This window comes from Bubalus bubalis, chromosome 23 (assembly GCF_019923935.1).
Source record: "Bubalus bubalis isolate 160015118507 breed Murrah chromosome 23, NDDB_SH_1, whole genome shotgun sequence".
Lineage (NCBI taxonomy): Eukaryota > Metazoa > Chordata > Mammalia > Artiodactyla > Bovidae > Bubalus > Bubalus bubalis.
In genome coordinates, this window is record NC_059179.1 from 7,337,911 (window position 1) to 7,361,925 (window position 24,015).

The window sequence follows — 24,015 nt, forward strand, 5'->3', positions numbered from 1 at the left end:
CTATTTATTATTTTTTCTATAGTGAACTTCATTAATGAAATGTTCCACCATTCAGCTTCTCATTGTTAAAGGCAGAGACATTGATTGCATACATGGAAACTTGACAGAGCCAATAGGAGCATTGTTATTTATTTTACCTTAATGCTAAATATGTCCCTAATTTTCTCTTTAAGAGCTCATACATTGACTCTGTGGCCCTTTTTAAGAGCTGTATAATCCTAAGTATTTAATCCTGTGATCATGTTTATCTTTGAATAACAGTCACCATCCCCCCACCACTTCTACCGTCATAACCATCATGTTTCCATGGAAACTGGAGAAAGAATGAAAAGGTAAAACACCTCCTTTTTAGTTCTAAGTTGACAGTGTAGTTTTTATTAGGAGCCTCAATTACTCAGACTATAAGAATATAGAGAGTGGTTTCATAAATTATACAGGATAATAGTTGATCTTTTATAAATTAGACACCATGCTTCTAGCTAAAGGAGCTTAACCCTTTCTGTTGAGAATTAATTATTTGAAGAAGACATTTGGAGTTTTTTTTTTCCTTCTTCTTTCCATTTTATTGTATTGCTCAAATTTTCTATTACCATGTAAAATAAACTAAGCAAAAATTAAAATGTTCTTTACAAATAACTAGTTATTTGTTATACATAAATGTATCTTAATCTTTAGTGCTGCTGCTGCTAAGTCACTTCAGTTGTGTCCGACTCTGTGTGATCCCATAGATGGCAGCCCACCAGGCTCCGCCATCTCTGGGATTCTCCAGGCAAGAACACTGGAGTGGGTTGCCATTTCCTTCTCCAATGCATGAAAGTGAAAAGGGAAAGTGAAGTCGCTCAGTCGTGTCCGACTCTTAGCAACCTTATGGACTGCAGCCTTCCAGGCTCCTCCATCCATGGGATTTTCCAGGCAAGAGTACTGGAGTGGGGTGCCACTGTCTTCTCCTAATCTTTACTAAATATCATCAAATGCATACAGCAAAGTTTTAGATACATATTTACAATTAAAAAAATTTTTAATGTACAAAGGAGGATTTAGAGATGTTTTATAATTATAAAATCTCTTTGGGGCTTTGTCCAAAGCATTGATTACTTCCTACATTTTGCTGCTCTAAAAATAACCATAAATTAAAAGAAGCAACCAATTTTAACTTAAATATAAGTTAACTGCCATTTGAACCACTGAAGAGATGCAGAGGAAATTGGTTATAATGCTTGCTTCCATCAAGGAAGATTTACTTCTTGCTCTGTACATATTTTAAATTATTTGATTTTTTTAAATATAGGTATTAGTTACTTAAAGAGAAATGCAGTCTCTTGAAATAAATGTTCTTGCTAATAAAAAGTCTTCAACAGTATGTGAACCGTGAACTTCCAGATGTTCAAGGTGGATTTAGAAAGGGCAGAGGAACCAGAGATCAAAATGGAACCAAAGATCTAAATGTTGGATCATCGAAAAAGTGAGAGACTTCCAAAAAACCATCTACTTTTGCTTTATTGACTATGCCAAAGGCTTTGACTGTGTGGATCATAACAACTGTGAAAAATTCTTAAAGAGATGGGAATACCAGACCACATGACCTGCCTCCTAAGAAATCTATATGCAGGTCAAGAAGCAACAGTTAGAAGTGGACATGGAACAACAGACTGGTTCCAAATCAGGAAAGGAGTATGTCAAGGCTGTAAATCGTCACACTGCTTATTTTACTTATATGCAGAGTACATCATGGGAAATGATGGACTGGATGAAGCACAAGCTGGAATCAAGATTGCTTGGAGAAATATCAATAACCTCAGATATGCAGATGACACCACCCTTATGGCAGAAAGTGAAGAAGAACTAAAGAGCCTCTTGATGAAAGTGAAAGAGGAGAGTGAAAAAGTTGGCTTAAAGCTCAACATTCAGAAAACTAAGATCATGGCATCTGGTCCCATCACTTCATGGCAAATAGATGGGGAAACAATGGAAATAGTGACAGATTTTATTTTTTTGGTCTCAAAAATCACGACAGATGGTGACTGAACCCATTAAATTAAAAGACACTTGCTTCTTGGAAGAAAAGCTATGACCAACCTAGACAGCATATTAAAAAGCAGAGACATTACTTTGCCAAGAAAGGGCCATCTAGTCAAAGCTATGCTTTTTCCAGTAGTCGTGTATAGATGTGAGAGTTGGACTATTAAGAAAGCTGAGTGATGAAGAATTGATGCTTTTGAAATGTGGTGTTGGAGAAGACTCTTTGAGTCCCTTGGACTGCAAGGAGATCCAACCAGTCCATCCTAAAGGAGATCAGTCCTGAGTGTTCATTGGAAGGACTGATGTGGAAGCTGAAACTCCAATACTTTGGCCACCTGATGCGAAGAACTGACTCATCTGAGAAGACCCTGATGCTGGGAAAGATTGAAGGTGGGAGAAGAAAGGGATGACAGGGGATGACATGGTTGGATGGCGTCACCAAGTCAATGGGCATGACTTTGAGTAAACTCCAGGTGTTGGTGATGGACAGGGAGGCCTGGCATGCTGCAGTCCATGGGGTCGCAGAGTGGGACATGGCTGAGCGACTGACCTGACCTGAACTGAAAATAAAAAGTCATGGAATTAAAAGTGGTTTAAGCAGTTGAGTGAAGTATTAGGATTTTACTATGTGGCTTTTCACAGAGAAAATAGAGACAGCTTCTTTTGCTTTGCCCACAACAGAAATGAGGGGCATTTTCTAAAGTGGGGCATTTTTCCTCAGTGTTTTCTCTACAGAGAGAGAGAACCGGACAAATAACTGAGAACATGGACGCATTTGTTTCTCCTAGAGAAATTGCTGGAAATCACCCTTAACTTTTGGTGCTTCCTGCTCACTAAAGGATTACAGGCTAAAAACAAAAAACTTTGAAGTTCATTACAACAACAAAATTAAATCTTGGCAAAGACTGAAATAAGTGGAAACATAAGTGACATGGATATTGTAAAGCTTTTGCCCTAATCAACTGATAGGGAAGCTGTTTGGGTAAAAGTTAAAAAGGAAAAAAAAAAAATCTGTGGCTTATTATGTTTCCTAAAACAATGCTGTGGTCTTGGTCTCCTTAAAACCTAAAAGAAGAAAATTTCTAATTCGAAATAACTTCGACATCCAAACAAATACATAATTTTTTTTATACAAATATTGAGTATCTTGGCAAGCCACCAACTCTATGAAGCCTCTTGTATTTATTGGCCTCTGGAAAAATTTATATTAATTTATTTGGTATTACAAGCTAAGTTCTCATCTTTGACTTCCTCCTAAAATAATAAAAAGTCCCTTTGAGCTCTGAACTTAGATAAAAATCTTGATGTGAATATTATTCTTAAGGAATCATATATCTTGTTTCTAACAATGTGCTACTATCTTAGAATAAGATGGGAATGGTGAAGATTATACAGAGCATGTTGTGAGTTAAATAATGTGCTTATTACAAAAATGATTCACATACTTTTTCTACTAAGATCTTGAAGCAAGCAGACCTAGTAGCAGTAACCACTCTGATCACCATTTCTAGCTAAGAGGAACCATGATTCCTTGAGAAAAGGCTGATTTCAGGTTCAGAGGAGGAAATGCACACACAGAATTGGGGGCGTTTTGTCATTCAGAAACCAAGGGAGCTCTTTGCAAGTAATGGACTGTTGAAGAGGAAACAAGGACTCACCTTGACGCACTCAATTTATAAAAATCTACAAATTCATAATGCTACCAAAAAAGATAGGGGGAAAAAAAACACCTCATTTCTCACTAACAGCTAACTAAAGCACCATTTACTTACTCTGGAAATTGGTGATTAATGGGGAAAGAATAAAAAGCATTTGTCCTGCCTGTCTTGAATGAATAGTATGAGGGTAAGCAGTCTATCAAAACCTTAACTGACGATGGAGAGGGTTTGGAGGAATTCCAGTTAATAGATATTGAAAGAATGATGAATTGGATAATGATCATATAAAAAGCCTAATGATATAATTGATTCAGACAGTGATCATTATTGGTATCAAACCATTTTAAAAAAAGTAGATAGGAAATATGACCATGAAAGGATTAAGCTATCACCTCCAAACCCACTATTTCAATTTCAAGTAGCTGCAAGTCGAAATGTGGCTGGTTAGGCCCTATTTGCCTTCTGTTATATCGCAATATTGAAGTACACTGAACCTCCTATGAAGTTTTCTTACCACAAAATGTTGATCATGAATCTAATTTAGGTTTGATGATCCTTTATAACAAACAGAGGATACAGAGATACAAGGTGGATGATGCCATTTATAAATGATAAGACAAACCTGAAATGTGGGAGCTGTACCAGAACAACTGATTCATTTCTTCAACAAGCTAATGGAGTTATTAAGAGTCTCTTCTAGATCAAAAGGACTTAAGAGACATAACCAATATTCAATGGATGGGATCTGTTTTGATCCCAAGTCAAACAAACCATTAAAAAGAGATTTTTGAAAAAATTCAGGAAAAATGAATAATGCCTAGATGTTGCTTTTGTTAGATGTAATGATACTATGGCTATGTAAAAGTCCTTATTTTTAGAAGCTACATATGGAAGTAGAGGGAGTGATATAACGTTAGTGATTTGGTTAAAATATTTCAGTAAAAAATGAAACAAGGATTTGATGAAACTGGTGGAATAAGATTGATAATTGTTGAATCTGGGTGATGTTTTTAAGGGGAAGATTTCATTGCACTATCCTCTCTGATTGAAAAAGTGGGTAATAACAAGTCCCCAAAATTTATCTCATGAAAATATGTATGTGAAAGTTGGGATCTAAAAGTATACAGATCTGTTTTGGCAGCAGACATCTGGTGGCTAGTGTGAATCCCTGTTTAACCATTTACAAGTTACGTGACCTTCGGATTAATTTTTCTAGGCCTCAGTTTCTTTATCTATAAAATCAGGGAAAATAAGAATATTTGCTTCATAGAATTGTTGTCAGGATGACATAAGAATTCATGTAAAACCTAGGATTTAAGTGCTCAAAAAATGTGAGCTATTATTCTCATTATCACTATATTTATAGTTATTAAAAATAGAAGAAGAACAGGATAATCATGTAACTAGAGTATTTCAGCATTAATGAAGTGAAGTCGCTCAGTTTTCTCTAACTCTTCGTGACCCCATGGACTGTATAGCCTACCAGGCTCCTCCATCCACAGGATTTTCCAGGCAAGAGTACTAGAATGGGTTGCCATTTCCTTCTCCATCAGCATTAATGAAGTGGTTTCAAATACCAAAAGCACATGAAAAGATGCTCAACATCATTAATTATTAGAGAAATTAAAATAAAAACAACAATGAGGTATCACCTCACACCAGTCAGGATGACCATAATAAAAAAATCTACAAACAATAAATGCTGGAGAGAGTGTGGAGAAAAGGGAACCCCCCTGCACTCACACTGGTAGGAGTGTACACTGATACAGCTTCTCTGGAGAACAGTATGGAGGTTCCTTAAAAGACTAAAAGTAGAACTACCATATGATCCAACAGTCCTATTCCTGGGCATATACCCAGAAAAAAACAAACATAATTTGAAAAGATACATGCACTCCAACGTTCACTGAAGCACTACTTGCAATAACAGCTAGGACATGGATGCAACCTAAATGTTCATCAACAGATGAATGGAAAATGGTATCACTTATCTGTGTGGAATCTTAAAGTGTATAAATTTACAAAACAGATTTACAGATGTGGAAAACAAACTTATGAGTACTAAGGGGGAAGGTAGAAGGAGGGGTAAACTGGGAGATTGGGGTATACATACTACTATGTATAAAATCGGAGAAGGCGATGGCACCACGCCAGTGCTCTTGCCTGGAAAATCCCATGGATGGAGGAGCCTGGTGGGCTGCAGTCCATGGGGTCACGAAGAGTCGGACACGACTGAACGACTTCACTTTCACTTTTCACTTTCATGCGCTGAAGAAGGAAATGGCAACCCACTCCAGTGTTCTTGCCTGGAGAATCCCAGAGACGGGGGAGCCTCGTGGGCTGCCGTCTATGGGGTTGCACAGAGTCGGACACGACTGAAGCGACTTAGCAGCAGCAGCATGTATAAAATAGATAAGAACCTGCTGTATAGCACAGGGAACTCTAGTTAGTACTCTATAATGACCTATATGGGAAAGGAATCTACAAAAGTCTGAATTATAACTGATTCACTTTGATATACAGCAGAAACTAACACAACATTGTAAATCAACTACACTCCAATACAAATTAATTAAATATACACATTCTGATTTAATAGAATATATTTACATTTCTAGATTCTGGAGGATTTGGGTTGTTTTAATTACTTGAACATTTTAGTTAATTGGTATTTATTTTGTAAAAATTATATATAAAAGTTATTAATTAAAAAAATAGAATGAAGTACTAAAATAAATAAGGCTTTGTCTTACAGTTCAGAAGAGTATGATACTCCCGGTCCTCACTATCATTAGTATCCACACAACAATACTTGTTTGAACTATTTGAACCTTCTAATTGCTAAAATTTTTCAAATAGGAGCTTATACTATGTGTGTGTTGAGGCGCTCAGCCGTGTCTGAGTCTTTCGAAACTCCATGGACTGCAGCTTGCCAAGCTCCTCTGCCCATGGAATTTTCCAGGCAAGAATACTGGAGTGGGGTGCCATTTCCTCCTCCAAGGGATTTTCCTGATCCAGGGATTGAACTCTTGTCTCTTCCATCTCCTGCACTGGCAGGTGTTCTTTACCACTAGCTCCACCTATTGTTTATGTCTTTAACAAAGGCAGAGATAAACTCACATTTATAAGCATCTGTGGTGATTACAAGATTATTAAAGCTTTCAAAATCTGAAGGTAGCTTAAGAATATAAATGAGTGTACTCATTAAAGAAGTGACACTAAAAAGCTGGCAAACAGTCCCCAAAGGCAGGATAACTTTATTTTTTGCTTTTGTTTCATCTATAAACATAAGACTCCAAATGTTACAACCTAATCAGGGTCATTCTTTTGAAATGCAGGCAAAAGCTTGGGATCAATTAATATTGATAACTGGTAAATGGAAATCAGTCCACTAGGACCTGAGGAGTTTGCGAGAATGAGTAAAATTCTTCATCTTCTTCAGCCCCCTTCCTCCCTGACCCAGGCACAAATGTATGCCTTCAAGGGGACAGAGGAAGAACTGATAAGGACAAAGGAAGTTTTAAGTTACACTTTATCAAAACTCTGTCAGCAACCATATCACATAGCACCATAGAGAACAGAACCCATAGAGATTTACAAACAAATCTACGTAAGTTAAATGCTCCCTTGGCTCAAAACATTTCTGTAATTGTTTATACAGAAAAATACTTGGTAAAAATAATTACAATCCTTAGGTTGATATTGATGTCCCTTCTAAAAGCTCATATAGCATTCTATACTTCCTGGCCTCTTATTAAATAACACCACAATCAATAATATAATTGGCTGCATTTATTCGATTTTAAGTTTCTCAGGAAGAGAACATATCTGTTTTGTATTCTCTTTGCTGAGTACATGTCTGGCATATTTGAACTTAAAAAATGTTGACTTAAGTCTTCACAATAATGATGTACTGTCCTTTGATATGGAAATGACTACACAGGCATTTGTATCTGTTTTGCATACTGACAGATGTGTCCCTTGCCCCTCTCTCTCTTGTCTGCTTGAATTCAATTGCACGCATTATAAAGGTACTTAACTGACCAAGGGGGTGTGATCTGTAGCCTCTAGGTAAGTCTAACTGTTCAAGGCACACAATAAATAACATACATTTTTAAAAAGTAAATTGAAGGTATAATGAATACTACAACTGAATTGGGAGGGAGGCGTTTATATTGATTTATTAGAATCCAAACCTTTTTGACTACAGTCATATTAAGAAATACATTTTTTATCATATCATCTCTTTATGCACAGGGAAATATAAATCGATACTACTGTATGTGATACACCTGAAATAATAAAAATGTTGGCCGTGGTACACTACATGAACTTTACAATCCCCAGAGGTTTGTAACTCAGAGTTTGAACCATACTACAAAGGTTTATTATTTTATAATAATCCCAGAAGTCAACTATTTTAAATTATTATTCTCCTTGGGATCTTTTTAACAATCTCAGAGTCTATGTATTTTCCTAGTTCTTGCTAACTTTCTTCTCTTGCACAGAAATTTGAACATTCTGTGCATTTCAAATGTCTACCTTCTGCATTTGAGGATGTACAGATGCCAAGACCTTGTAGACTGACATGGCTATGTCTCTCTAATTATTTCTGGCTCTTTCATTAGTCGGCAGGGAGTCAAATTGACCAGTATTTGGCTCTTGAAAGCACTTGGGATAGTAATCATGTCAGTGGGCAGAAGGAGGACAATATAGCATTGTGTTGGCAGGATCTATCGTTTGTGATTACCACAAAGGTGGAATTTAAGAATGCTGTGCCCTTAATTTCTAAAAGTTAATGAAACCACATCGACAGAACTTGTAAGGTAAAAACACTGCTATTTGAAGGGACTGTCTAATCTGTGACTTCTAGTTCTCAAAAGCACTTCTTTTTTTGCCTGCAACACATTATTCTCTTTTGTAGTACATTCAATTTCACAATACAAGCTTATATTTTATTACCAGTGCAATATCAGTTCTCTATTATAAATATTGGTTTTGCCTAAAATCTGTTTTTGTGTTTTTTTTTGTCTTAATACAATGCCATGTTTTACCATTACAACCTGTCGGGTTATATGAATGGAAAGAATATTCATTGTATTATGTACACAAAGTAATTACATTTAAGACTATTAGAGTGACTTAGCAACTAACGTGAGAAATGTCAGTCAACAATGTGTGGAACAAAATGAGACTGTATATTTTCCCAGCTTTGGCAAATTTACCAACTGTACCACCTCAAAACAACAGTTTTAGCATTTTGGTAAGCCAAGTTCTCCCAATGGATTGATTGTCCCATTATGCTTAAAAGTCTGCTTCTTTGAAGGAGTAAATATAATTTTTAAAAATAGTGAGTATTAAGCAGGAATGAGGAAATCTTAACTGAACATCGGCAAATTACTTTCTATAATTTGTATTCTAGCAACTGAATTAAGTAAGCTTTGGCCAACTCTATGCTTCTGGAATTCAATCTTGTCTGAGGCCAACTGCGACACTTTGATTGCTCCTAAGCTTTTCTCCTAGAAGTGAAACTATGGGGAAGTGAGGCTTGTTTTCAACATCAGATTAAATTCTGTACTCTGACACTAATTTTAGTGTATAAAAATTTTTGTATTTCGTATCTCCCATAATTTTGTATTTATTTGTCTTTTCTTTATACCAATGGTTCTCAACCAGGGAAGATTCTGTTCTCCCTCCACACCCTGGTTGCCCTGGAAAATATTTCACAAAGTCTACCAAGTGGCCCTAGTGGTAAAGAACCCAGCTGCCAATGCAGGAGACATAAGAGACTCGGGTTCGATCCCCGGGTTGGGAAGATCCCCTGGAAAAGGGAACAGCAACCTACTCCATTATTCTTGCTTGGCGAATCCCACGGAAAGAGAAGCCTGATAGGCTATGGTCCACAGGGTCCCGAAGAGTCAGACACAACTGAAGCGACTTAGCATGCACCAACGCTTTTGATTGTCATGACTTGAGTGGTGGGTGTATGATACTGGCACCTAATGATTTAATCTATGGGAAATATATATTTGGTCTTTGTCCCTGGTTCCTGGCACATAGCTCCTAAAACCCTTGGAATCCCTGGAGTGGTCAGTGCCTCTTTGGCATACTAATGAGATGGCCCTGAGATAGCTTCAGGATGGGGGCTGGTCACGAGAAAGAGCAAAGCATGATTAGAGTGTTAGAACTTTCAGCTCTACCCTCAACCTCTGGAGAGGGGTTAGGAACTTGAAGTTGCCCAAATCACAGGAACCAATCATTTAATCAGTTCTGCCAACACAATGAAGTCTGTCTACATAATAAGAACCTCTAAATAATGGGATTAGGAGATCTTCAGGGTAAGTCATGTACTCTTCTTGTTCACATCATCACTCAAAAAAACACCATCGGTCATTTGGTTATAAAGGTGTCATCCTTTCAATGGTCATTTTTTTTTTTCTTTTTTAAATCTCAAGGCAACTTTTTGGATCCTATTTGAAAAGAATTGTTAGACACACTAAAACATATTCTTTACATTAATTTAAGTGTTCATGTAATATAATAAAGTTAAGAGGCTTAAGAGTAAAAACCAGGAGCCCCATCCAGAGGAGTGTCCAAAATAACCTGCTTACCAGCGTGGTGAACAAGAGACTTGATTTGGAAGAGGAAAATAATTTTCAGTAAAATATATGTTTAACTAAATTGTGACATTTTGATAGGCAAATGTTACTAGCACAATAAACACTTAAAAAAATAAAGCAGGACCATTTTAAACAAAAAAACTTAGAAAAACTGATGGGGAATTTCCCTATGAATCATACTTTCCAAGTCTTTAAACAGAAAGTGATTTTGAAATTAATCATTTTAGGAAGCTGCTTTATCCACTTTGTAAGACTATCAGAATGATTACTTTTCAGTATGCTCAATCAGTAACTTACCTAGATTGTCTAAAATGTTTGAACTGTTTCTGAGTATCAGAGTAATAGGCTGGCCTCCTGAAGTAATTAATAAAGTTGATAAAGTTGACTAGTGTTTCCAGTTTATGCATTGGAGGAAACTGGTGTGATATACACTAATGTCTGTGAGCGACAGTCATGCTTCACTTTTATGATATCTCATCTTTCTCAAATAACAATTTAAAGATGTAAACTAACATGGTGTATTATGTTCACTGTATCAAAATGACTTAGCTGCCATTTTAATTCATTATTTAAAAGTCCTTTCTTTCTAAAAGGATTCATGGGGGGAAATGTTGGTATAACATTTCCAGTTTCAGAGGCACTCTATAATTGTCTAATGGCATTTTATTGAAAGATAGACTGGCTTATTATCATATCTAAATGTCACATTGGCAAGAGAAAATTGTATGTATAATGATGAAAATGGAAACTCCTCTGTTTCTAAAAGCTAATTTACTGAACTACAGTCAGTTATCAAAACATAATTCAAGCAAAACTGTATGATTTTTTAAATATTTCAAGTAAATTAAGCATTAACAAAACTTGCAGATTCTAGGAGGAAGGAAATATAAGTGACTTAGTGATTTCTTTTAAAATATAGATCCACAAAGTATTCTAGCATCCCTAAGAATCTGTTTGTCTATTGACAGTCACAAAGATGTCTGTATTATTAATTTAGAAAACCCCAAAAGTAAAAATATTGTTTATTTAAAAGGGAATTTCATTTCTAAAAGAATGGCTGTTAACTTCCACATTCTAAGCATTTGAACTAAAAGAATTTCAAAATGATCATTTTTACAGACTAGAAAACAGGTCCAGAGGTGCTAGTTAGGTTCTAGACCTTGTGACCAACGTCACATGGAGAAGTTGGTGTCATTGCTTTAACTAAGGCCCAGGTCTCCCAACTCCAAGGAAATATTCCTCTTGCTATGTGAGCATGACCTTGCCAGAGGGACCTCTTTCACCACTGAGCATCAGGCTTGCTCTTACTAGGTTCAAAGGTTTTTCCCCTCTACCATGGTCCAATATTGAATATAAAGCAGGATTATTAATTATGCTATAGAATTATGCTATATGCCATCCTGGGCTTCCCTGGCTCAGACAATGAAGAATCTACCTACAGTGCTGGAGATCCTGGTTCGATCCCTGGGTTGGGAAGATTCCTTGGAGGAGGGCATGGCAACCCCCTCCAGTATTCTTGCCTGGAGAATCTTCATGGACAGAGGAGCCTGGAGGGCTACAGTCCATGGGGTGGCAAAGAGTCAGACACAACTGAGCGACTAAGCATAGCACATACACTTTATTGTAACTCCACGGAGAGGGACCCCCTTCACTGAAGAATAAAAGATATTCTGGTCATATATTATTATTTTTCAATGGAAACTACTGAGAACGCAAAGGGGTCTATTACTAATACTATTGATAGACATTATTCTTTTTGCTTTTTAAAAGGTATACATCAAAACAGATTCTATAATGTAACAAAACATAACAAAAAGACAGGAGCACTGGGATGCTCTCTTTTCCCTTGAAGTTTGGGGCTCTGGAAAGGCTGATCTAATTGCCATATGGGACCAAAATATCCTTAGAATTTAAAGAGCTCTTGATGTTTAGAAAGTAATTTCCAGTTGTTGTTATGTACTATGACACCAGTGGAAAGGAATCAGCTTTCCTTTTCAGAAGAAAACATAGTCAATAATCAAATGCTTGTCTGCATCCACCAAGCAAGTCAGCAGCACTAGATTTTCAATTATCTTTAGGTCTCTGCTGTCAATTAGAAAAGATTGCATGCAAGGACATACTGAGATCCACCTTCATAAAGCCTGGTGACCTAGGAATCTTAAAGATAAGCAAAATGGAGAAGAAATTAGCAAATGGACTTTGAGAGTTGAAACAGAAATAAAAATACTTCTACCCAAGGCAAAGTAGTTTTATCCTTAAAATAACTTTTTTTTTTTTAAGTCAGTCATACTGCACTTGAAAAACTTTACTTTGATGCTGTTTGTAATCACAAGTCACACTAAAGTCTTAATCTGCTAGCACTGGTACCCTTAGAAACTCATTTATACTTCTTTCCAGGCAGATTACATGTACTAGCCTTTGAAAAGTAAACAGCCCTTGTACAGCTGAAAGTCCACTTATTAGTCCAGGGCCAACTGCTGCAAATTTTTAAAACCTCCTATATTTTGTCCTGCTATAAAAAAGAAAACAATTTTTATTGCCCAGAGAATGGGGTTGTCTTCTAACTTATTCAACCCGAGAAGTGGTCAACAAATTCTAATTCTGATTTGAGGGCTATTTCATAATGCCATTCTTAGTGTTCTTTCCATTTAATCGGCATATAGTTCCCTGTTTGGAACAGGATATTACTCACTTGAATTCTTTCCATAGGGGGAAAAACAATTTTCCAGGCTCATTTCCCTGAGAATTGCTTAGATCAAGACCAAGTTGGTTGAAATAAATTGTTGATAAGATTGTGAGAATACTAAGATCTTTACTCTGAAATGCTTGGCAGAAAAACACTAATAAGAAAGTCTAAAATTTCAAAGTCAGAGCATTCAAAAGAGCAACCCCATGTGCATTTGATTGTGCATTTAAAATCTAATGTTTGTTAGATGCTAGACGACTCTGGGGCATTGGGGAAGATGTTACGAAAAATACAGACCTCTGTTCTGATTTGCATAGCCTTGTGTGTTTTGAGATGCATTTGATGAGTGAATTTTCAAAGGTCTGAGCAACAACGGCAGTTCCCTCTGTGAGCCAAAGAGCTCCGAGCAACCTCCCTCTGACAAGCAGAGTGAGCAACTAAAGGGCTGTCCCTGCTAATGAAACGTAACATGAGAACGTCTTTTACTGTTCTCATGTGTGTCAAACAACAAGGCTTGCACCAAAAGTAATCCTGAAAATATCAGACTGAAATGTTCCTTGTAAATAGAGTGGAGCTTTAAATCAGTGAGGACTAATTATAGAAATGGTAATAAAATATTTATGTGGATTACATCAAAAGGGCCAAAAGAGCGGTCCATATGTTGGCAACATCCTCTACACTTATTGAGTCAGGGAAAGTGACTGTGGTCCTTCGTTGGTTCAACTGTAATAAGTCAGTCAACCTTGGTACATCTACTGTTTCGTGCATCACTCTCTTTCTGGGAGATGATGGTACAGATCGGGCTCTGTAGACTAGCCCTACTTCTGGCTCTCTACCACAGTTCCATCTTTCTTGTTTCAACTTTTCTTTTTGTATTACATGTATCTATGATGGCAGTCCTTTTTTTGGGACAAGGTAGAGAGTAAATGAGCATTTTGCATTGAGGTACATGGTGCCTCTCTTTGCTCTCTATGCTCATGTTATCTCTGGAGGAGAAGGGACTTAGTTGCAAATTTATGCTAGGGTGTTAGGAAAAAATGTTTAGTTCTTCTTAGGAGAATCTCTAATTTTTACATTTCTTTAGAGTGAGGACAATATTTAAAAGTAAAGAAATACTACATAATGTGAGATAGAAAAGTGAAAAACTAAATGTGTCCACTTGAGTGGACATTTAGGTTGCTTTCAGGGCCTGGAAGAATGGATAAAGAAGATGTGGTACATATGTACAATGGGTGATTACTCAGTCATAAAAAGAATGAAATAATGCCATTTGCAGCAACGTGGATGGACTGAGAGATTGCCACACTGAGGAAGTAAGTCAGACAAAGATATATCATATGATACTGCTTACATGTGGACTCTTTAAAAAAAATGGAACAAATGAAACTATTTACAAAAAAGAAACAGAGTCACAGGCACAGAAAACAGACTTACAGTTACCAAGAGGGAAAGGAGGGAGGGATAAATTGGGAGATTGGGATTGACATATACACAGTACTATACATAAAATAGATAATTAATAAGAACCTACTGTACAGCACTGCTTCTGCTGCTAAGTCGCTTCAGTCGTGTCCGACTCTGTGCAACCCCGTAGACGGCAGCCCACCAGGCTCCCCCGTCCCTGGGACTCTCCAGGCAAGAACACTGGAGTGGGGTGCCATTTTCTTCTCCAATGCATGGAAGTGAAAAGTCAAAGTGAAGTCGCTCAGCCGTGTCCGACTCTTAGATTTTGTTCTCTTGGCAGTCAATGGAATAAAAATTATTTCCTTTATTTTTATTTCTTCTGATTTTGATCATTTCTTTTGGCTACCACACGATTTGATCTGAGACCTGTTTTTGTAACTACTTAAATCAAAACATGCATACTGTATAGCACAGAGAATGCTAATCAATACTCTGTAATGACCTATATGGGAACAGAATCTATAAAACAGTGGCTATATGTATAATTGATTCACTTCACTATACAGCAGAAACTTAACACAACATTATAAATCAGCCATACTCCAATAAAATTAATTCCCCAAATTAAAAAAAAAAACATCACTTCACAAAGTGGTACAAACCTTACCCAGGGTAGGAGTCTGACTTTTTTTTTGAAGTTCTACTTCTGTCTAGGAAACTTAAAAGGACCTGAGACCCTCTCACCCAGTATTGAACTCCCTCGGTCTTTTTTTTTTTAATGCCAGGTGGCATGATGGATCTCAGTTCTCTGATCAGGGATGGAACCCAGGCCCCCTGCATTGAGAGCACTGAGTCGTAACCAATGGACCACCAGGGAAGTCCCTCCCTCAGTCCCTCTCCTCCTTTGCTGGGTTTAACATGCTTTATTTCTCTTTCTCTCAACATTGATGATCCATAATAATCACTACACATTGTTAGCTATTTTACTTGAAATTCTATATAATTCCATATAAGTTTATTGATTCTTACTTCTTCAAATCAGATTCATTTTCAGTCCATTTAGGGGACTCAATCCCTACCACTCCATCCCAAGAAGAAAATGAAGTAGTGGTTTGATAAATTCAAAAGTTATTTGTTAGTTAACACGCTAGAACTTAAACAACAACTATCATTGTCTACTCCTCCATTCTTGAAACCCTTTCCATCTCTGCCTTCTGTGATGCTAATTGGTTTTCCTTCTATCTCTCTCCTTTCCAACTAGTCTTTGGACATGGAGTGTGTGTGTGTGTGTGTGTGTGTCTGTGTGTGAAATCTTTCCCCCTTTTCTGATTTGTCACTGCTAACGTTTCTCAAGAATCAATCCTCAGTGCCATACTACTCTCATACACTGCATTCTCTTTCATCCACATCTCTAATTACATTTACCATCTAAATTCTCATTATTTTCAAATGAATACCGACCTCTTCTCTGAGCTCCAAGCCTGCCTAACCATGTCTCAAAATCACCTCATATGTAACCTGAGTAAAAATGAAGTTATGACGATCCCACTCTGCAAATGCGGCCACCATTCTTTATCTTAGTGGATGCCACTGCTTCCCTCTGGTTTCCAGACCGAACACTCTTGCATCATCCTTGGCCTTTGTGCCCTTCATTTCCAATATGTATTTCCTTAAGAAAACTTACTGGCTTTGCCATCTAACTAGCTCCAAATGCTTTTCTCTATTCACACTGCTGTCACTCAATCCTATCTGCTATCAGCTTTTATCTGGAAAATACTCTGACTGTTCTTGCTTTCACATTTTCACTCCTCCAGAGGAAAAAGGGCGTAATTATAAGGCCAGAGCACATAATTACAAACCAACTCATCACATTTGCTAGCCTACAAGCCTGAAGTGCTTTCTTTAATCCTTAAATCCCATCTCCATCTTGCATATTCCAAGTCCCAGACATATTGGTTTAGTTCCTTGAATATGTAATGTTGTCTCCTAACTTGGGGACTTTATACATGCTGTTTGTCTGTCTAGAATACTATCAACACTTCCTTGCCCAACTAATACCAGCTAATGCTTTCCTAGCCAGTACCAACTAATTCTTCAAAATTCAGCTCAAATCTAGTTAAAACGTCACTTCCTCAGAGAAATCGTCCCGGAATAATTAATGTGTGTCTCTCTCCTCCACTGGACCATAGGTACCATGATGGCAAGGAGCATGGCTATTTTATTCATTGCTTTATATGTAGCCTTTTGTAGGCACACAGAAAATATTGGTTAAATAAGTGAATGCATATGACAAATGGAATGAACACGAATAATGCTGTTACATAATGGCCTACTAGATAATTATAGAATGTTTTAAGATCAATCAACCTATCTATATATCTACCCATCTACCAACTCATTGGAAAAGATCCTAATGTTGGCAAAGACTGAAGGCAAAAGGAGAAGAAGGTGGCAGAGGATGAGATGGTTAGATAGCATCACCGACATGAGTTTGAGCAAACTCCTGGGAGATAGTGAAGGACAGGGATGCCTGGCATGCTTCAGTCCATGGAGTCACAAAGAGCTGGACATGACTTAGCTACTGAACAACATCTACTTACCTACATACCTATCTACCAAGCAATGCAGATTTAATAAACATGACCACACTCAAAGATTTATAGAGATTTTGTCATAAGAAACAGTTCCTCCATATGAAAAACAATACCATTAATCATCAACTGAGATCATAAATAAATGCACTCATGAATCTATACTCACATAACTATCAGAGCTTCTCAACTAAAGGACTTAGATATGAATCCCTTCAGAGCATCAGGATAGAGTTAGAGCTGGTGAGTCAACTGGCATAAGATGCTGTACTCACTTTCTATGAGTGTCATGACATATAATAATTTGGAAAGTACTGCTAGATGGGACCAGTTTGAGAGTATTTTTTGTTGTTTGGTGCCTTTTTTTTTTTGAAGTAATGATTGAGATCGTATTTTCAAAAGCACAGTAAACTGAATCAACAAGGGTACAAACTGAATCAGTTTATAATATTAGAATCCATTCACTGTGTTATCAGGTCACCACAAAAATTATGTTTAAGAACTATATATAATCATATTATAAATGCTTATAATATGCTGCTGCTAAGTCACTTCAGTTGAGTCCGACTCTGTGTGACCCCATAGATGGCAGCCCACCAGGCTCCCCCGTCCCTGGGATTCTCCAGGCAAGAATACTGGAGTGGGTTGCCATTTCCTTCTCCAATGCATGAAAGTGAAAAGTGAAAGTGAAGCCGCTCAGTTATGATAGGTGTTAAATCAAAAAAGCAGAATATAAAGTTGTAAATGACCATAAGTACAATTTTAAACACAAAGATAGTTAATGGAAGTTATACTTGATTTGTTTAGACTGTGATTTTTGCTTTTTAATCTATATTACTATGTTCTTTTAGAGTGAAAATATAAAATAGTTTAATTAAAAATAGACAGCATTATAAATAAAACACTGACTTTAATTTGCTATTTTGTTTTTCTGCTCTGTATAACCCTAATCAGGGAATATAGCTGTGGTATACATAAATCCCTCATTGAAGACCAGTTTTTATACCAAAAATTCTTATGATTATTACAATTACATATATTTCAACTTAATTGCTTAATATATATAAGTATTTCCTTCAGAAAAAGAGATATTTTGCCTATAACTACTGAGTACAAATTCAACAATAAGAAATGATAGCTAACTTGAAAATATTTTATTTAAGAAGTAGTCTATATTCATATATCAGAAACACTTAGAATGAAATAGAATATGTGCTTTTTTTCCTATTTGATTTTCTGCATGGTTATTTTTTAATAAGACAGGATATAAAAATGAAGATCAGTCTCTCTACCCAAACAGGGCTTTCTCACAAGAAGTATCATAACCTAGAAGTAAATATTGAAAATAATTATTGAATTACATATCAGTCTCCCCACTAAACTGCAAGACCCTTACTATTAAAAAATATGTTTTCTATTTGTTATGCACATTGTAAAGTACAATCCTTAACTTATCATAAGCATATTTCTAAATGTTTATTAAATGAATAAAAACACAGTCTCTAAGGAAAATAATGTAATGAAATTCCTTTCCTTTAATGAAAATACCTTTCATCATACATGCTACTTTCTGCTCTAAATAAGATTTAATGAGCTTTACCTTCAATCTGAGGTTGTCTCATCTAATGTCTTTGTGATTATAACTTCATATTTTAAAAAGAAGAAGCCCTTAGTGGATAATTAACAGCAATTAAGATAAGCTTAAACATGCCATAAAGGTAAAGTTTCTGTCATGGATAATTGTCTTTCTAGGAAATATATCTCATGAGACAGGGCACTTATTCTGCAGTAGAATAGTTTTGTTTTTTTTTTTTTTTGAGAAGAGTTTTGAGAAACATTTCCCTGGGATATTTCTTTCAAGTCAAACTTTCTGGACCAGCCATCCAAACTGAACACTTGGTATGGTTTCTCTGAAAGTATGGTCTGTTTTCTGCCACTGAATCCCTACTGTGCTAACAGCTAAGTTTTTACAACTGAGTTTCTAAATGTCTCAACTGAATCCATCTTTACTGTCAGTCTTACCTTTTTTCTTTTTACCCAAATAGGCATAGTCAATGAGACAATGCCAACAATAATTTCACATGAAAAAATAACATGAGCATTTTAGTTGGGCTTTATAAAATACTAATCTTATCTTTAGTGGATTTTGCACTGTCAAGGGGACCTTGAAAGAATAAAGCTTACACTGGATAGCCAAATCGTCACCTCAGTTTTAAATGGTACAGGATTTGTGATCTATATAGAAACCCAGAGGCATTAAGAAAATTACCCAGGGAATGTAGATCAACTGGAGCCTGTTCCTATCCCCTGCAGTGCTGCAAACCTCATAAGTTCTTTAAATACAAAGTGAAGGCACAATGTACTAAGGGAAAGAAGCCCAATAGGAAGAGAAAACAGTGCTGTCTCAAATAGATGTTTAACCATGTTAGTTCAACTTAAAAATCCTCCCCCGGGGAATAATTTAACAGTTTTCCTGCTCTGAGTGATAAGACACCTAATTAAGAAGACACTTTGAACTTCAGAAATCTTTAGATGTTGATTATTTATTAGAAAGCTATAAAATGCTAACAGTGTAAAAAGCATTACACCTCCTCCAGTAATTATAGTTATTTCGAAGAATAAAATGCACATTATTCATCTCTCTAGAATTTAGATCAATGGTCTTAGACTTTCATTTTTCATCAAGCTATTCCCTTTTTCTAAATAATAATCAATGTTAAAGTATGTGGGTTATGCTTTCATTTGGATTTAGTATTAATTGAATAGAAAAATTCAAACTAATTTATTCTAGTTGATTTATATGCAAGTATAAATATAATGATTAATTTATAATCCATTAAATTTATACTTCAAAGAACAGCATTTAAATGTAGGTCATCATTTTATTGCCCTTTTTGGTTCTTTCATAATAATTGAACTTTCTTTGAACTAAATGTTTCTATTTTATTAAAATGATACTTACAGATAATTTCCAGGCTAGGTTTAATTTTACAATATGCTACTAAATTGAGACAAGTTTGCCTACATAAGATTAAAAAGTACTGTCTCAGATATAACTTGTTCTATACAATAGATCTGCAATAAATTGTCTGAACATCAAACCATCTAGCAAATACATTAGAGTAAATATCCAGTGATTACTTCTGCAAATAATACCATCTACTTGTATAGCCCTTTATAATTTACCAAGTACTTTTACATATTGCCATTAATTAAATCACTGAATAACATTATAGAGGTAAAATAATGAGACTGAGAGACAGATGTCAAGATAGGACCAAAATTAGTTGGTTGGCAATAACACAGCAAGGGGTAGAACCTGAGGCTTCTAGTTCTCATTCAGAGTCATGTTTCTTTGTATTGATGGATTCTCTTCCAGTGGGAAGACCTGTTGCTACACCTATCTTCTAATTGTCTGAATCTGAATCTCAATAGATTTGCTTTCCTGCCTACCTTTAGTTAAAGCATGTGCAAGTGAACCCATAAATGCCCAGAATTAATGAGACATATACACAATTTAACCTTTGTAAGGCCAGCAGTACACTGAGAAGGATATAACTAATTCATAATTGCTTTTCCACCCCTGATCAGTTTTAAGCCAGTGACTGCCCTTGACTTTGGGTAGAATAAATAGGAAAAACATTCATTAGAGAATCTGTCTAAAATGTAACAGAGAAACAGAAGTAGATCAAAGATATATTTCAGTTTAAAAGACCTTCAACTTTTTCCAGTAACTCTACAAATATTTAGATAGTTGCTCAAGTACTATTTTAGATAAACTTTAAATACTATCACTAATTGTACACATAAAATATATATAAAATGAAATGTGTGAGTATATATATACAAATATAAATATATATAAAATGATCCATAGTAACCTTATTTAAAGATACAAACTCAAGATAAACTTTGCTGACATAAATTATAAATATGAGTGTTCATATAGCAAGAAAATGTTCCTTTAGGGATAAAGTCTAATAATAAGCAAGTTTTATAACTTTAAAACTGATAAGGAACATTAAATGACTCTCCTCTGCCATCTCAGGATGATTAATGCAAATACCAGAAACTAAAGTCTAAGTTTAGCATTCATATGTATTTTAACCTAAAGTAGAAAACCACAAAATTCATCCCAATCAGCTACAGTATAGGAAATACAGATGACTACGTGGAGCTTGCTTAGTGTTAACACTGGCTTGGTGTAGTTTCCTCGGGGAATCTTAGCAGGGGCACTGCTGGTATGTGACTACAGGATGTAAGTCTATGTCCCTCCAAAGAGCAGAGGAAACAAAAACAAATTATATAGAGAAGAAAATGTGAATATATGTATATAGCTTTGAAAATAATAGAATTTTATCTGTCAAAATGAATTATAATAATTATTTAGTTCTAGTCCAAATTTTTAATCTTCATAGATTCTCAAGGCAAAAGAAATTATTTTATCCTTTTTTAGGTTACTACAAGACCAATCAATCAGATTCTTCTCCTGCACCATCTAGTCACTGATATTAGTTGATTCAAACCTTCCTGTATCCTATATGATATCAAATACAAAATTGTATTTACTCAGGTTACCTTCTTAGGAGAAAGAACAGAATTATATAGATTATACTTTTAAAAAAATTAACGTAAAATTCTTGCAGAAAATAGTCAATCTCAACTTACTTCACATTTTTGTTTAAAAAAAAAAGTAAAGCTTTGTTTTAAAGCCAATTATTCTAGTAGATAAAAATGTACTTTGTTATATAAAAATACAGTGGCATATGTACTATCTCATAACTTTATGTACTATCTCAAATCATAACTTAACAACACAAATTGTGAAATAAAATTCATATTTTATGGCAAGACAAGAAAAATTCAAACAAAAAGTTTTCTCTGCCCTTTGGTCTCCTCTCTCTCTGCAATATGCCTTGTGTATCTGTATCATGTAGTGACCAAACCTACCCCACTGGCAGAAATACCCGCTCAACCAGAAAGAGCAACATTCTCCTAGCAACAATAAAACAACTCCTTAAAGATAACCTTCCTACTTGAATTTTTAAGGGGTCATAGGACACTTACATCTGGATTATGTCAAAAATATGTCTTTTGATGTATAGCCCTCTGTCCAAAAAAAAAAAAAACCAACTTACATTAATGGTACTTTGACTTCTGGTGGGCAGGCACAGTTCTCAGAGCTTTCTGAGATGTTCTTGAGGATTATAACTCAAGTTTGGCTCTAACAAAATTTTCCACTTCTTTCTTAGATCAACTGATTAGTTTTCACTGACAAAGTGCAATGTAAAGCAACAGTGTACTCACATGACGAAATATTTCCAGCCTTATTATTTTTCATACAATTTCACAAACTGGTGAACTCAACCGCAATTCATTCAGAAAGTGTTTTCAGTGAAAGAAATAATGCATTTATATTCAATTATCTGTACTGGATTTTAAACGAATCATTTTCCCTTGTACAGATGATCTTCCTCACCAAATTAAGGTTTCATATTTAAGGAGAGACATACTAAGTAAGCATACTATGTAATAATTATCTTGAGCAGCTTGCTTATTTTCACTCATAAGTAGTTACTTTCTTTCCAACAGAATGTTGAGCTTTAAGTTCAACAAAATATTTGACCTTATGTCTATTCAAAGCCATGTTTTAAAAATCAAAATTAGGGCCCATCAGATGTTCACTTACTTTGCTTTAGCTTCTGCATCTTCATATGCTTTATTAGAAACATCATCTAATCCTCCGATCAAATGTTTGAAAGAGCTGTCAGAGAGGAAAAAAGCAGTGATTAGGATAAACCCTCACCAAAGTGGTAACAATGACAGCATAGGCAACGACGCACTGAAACAATCTGAAAGGATCTCAATAAAAATGAATTTAAACATTTAATATCAGTGCATTATTAAGAAACGTATCAGATAATGATATAAACTGAGAGCAGGAAACATCTTTTAAAGTGCTGTGAGATTTTACATTTTAATTTTAAATCTCTATAATGTTAATACATGCAAATGGCTTTGCTTGCCAGTTCAGTTCAGTCACTCAGTCGCGTCCGACTCTTTGCGACCCCATGAATCACAGCACGCCAGGCCTCCCTGTCCACCACCAACACCCGGAGTTCACTCAAACTCATGTCCATCAAGTCGGTCATGCCATCCAGCCATCTCATCCTCTGTCGTCCCCTTCTCCTCCTGCCCCCAATCCCTCCCAGCATCAGGCTTTTTTCCAATGAGTCAACTCTTCGCATGAGGTGGCCAAAGTATTGGAGTTTCAGCTTCAGCATCAGTCCTTCCAATGAACACTCAGGACTGATCTCCTTTAGGATGGACTGGTTAGATCTCCTTGCAGTCCAAGGGACTCTCAAGAGTCTTCTTCAACACGTTTGTAGTGAGTATTATAAAACAAAACATGCATGAAACATGTAAGATGTTTGCTAATTTAAATTTAAATGTTGCTTTGTCATTTTTACAGACACTTAAAAAAAAATAACCTATAAAGAGAAACTTGACACTCTGCTTGGGGGCTGACTGGAAGGGGAAAGGAGTAGCTATTACATCAGGCCCTTGGGTAATGATCTCATCTGTGGAACAGGGTAACTAGACTGCTGGGCTAAATACACCAAGTATTTCTTTTCTTTTTTTTTTCCCTTTGATGTGGTCCATTTTTATAGTCTTTGTTGAATTTGTTACAATACTGCTTCTGTTTTATCTTTTGGTTTTTTGGCTGCAAGGCACGTGGGTCTTAGCTACCCCACCCGGGATCCTGCACTGAAAGGTGAAGTCTTACCCACAAGTCCACAAAGAAAGTCTCTATACTAAGTATTTTTCATACAAAAAGGAAACAAAACACAATGACTAGACAAAAAGTCAAAGAATCAAGAATTGCATTCCATGGAGTATCAAGTTTTCTTTAATGAACATTCAGTTCAGTTCAGTTGCTCAGTCATGTCCAACTCTTTGTGACCCCATGGACTGCAGCATGCCAGGGCTCCCTGTCCATCCTCAACTCCCGGATTTCACCCAAACCCATGTGCATT

At 36.0% G+C, this 24,015-nt stretch overlaps 1 protein-coding gene across 5 annotated transcripts in view; it reads right to left on the minus strand.

The window, feature by feature from the left end:
• The window catches only part of PRKG1 (protein kinase cGMP-dependent 1), a 1,428,274-nt gene that overhangs the window by 105,174 nt on the left and 1,299,085 nt on the right, over positions 1–24,015 (minus strand). For all 5 annotated transcript variants that reach the window (XM_025274139.3, XM_025274138.3, XM_044935211.2 and 2 more), the window contains one exon: positions 22,668–22,742. In XM_025274139.3, the coding sequence (XP_025129924.1) occupies positions 22,668–22,742 (75 nt within the window). The remainder of the gene's footprint in view (positions 1–22,667; positions 22,743–24,015) is intronic.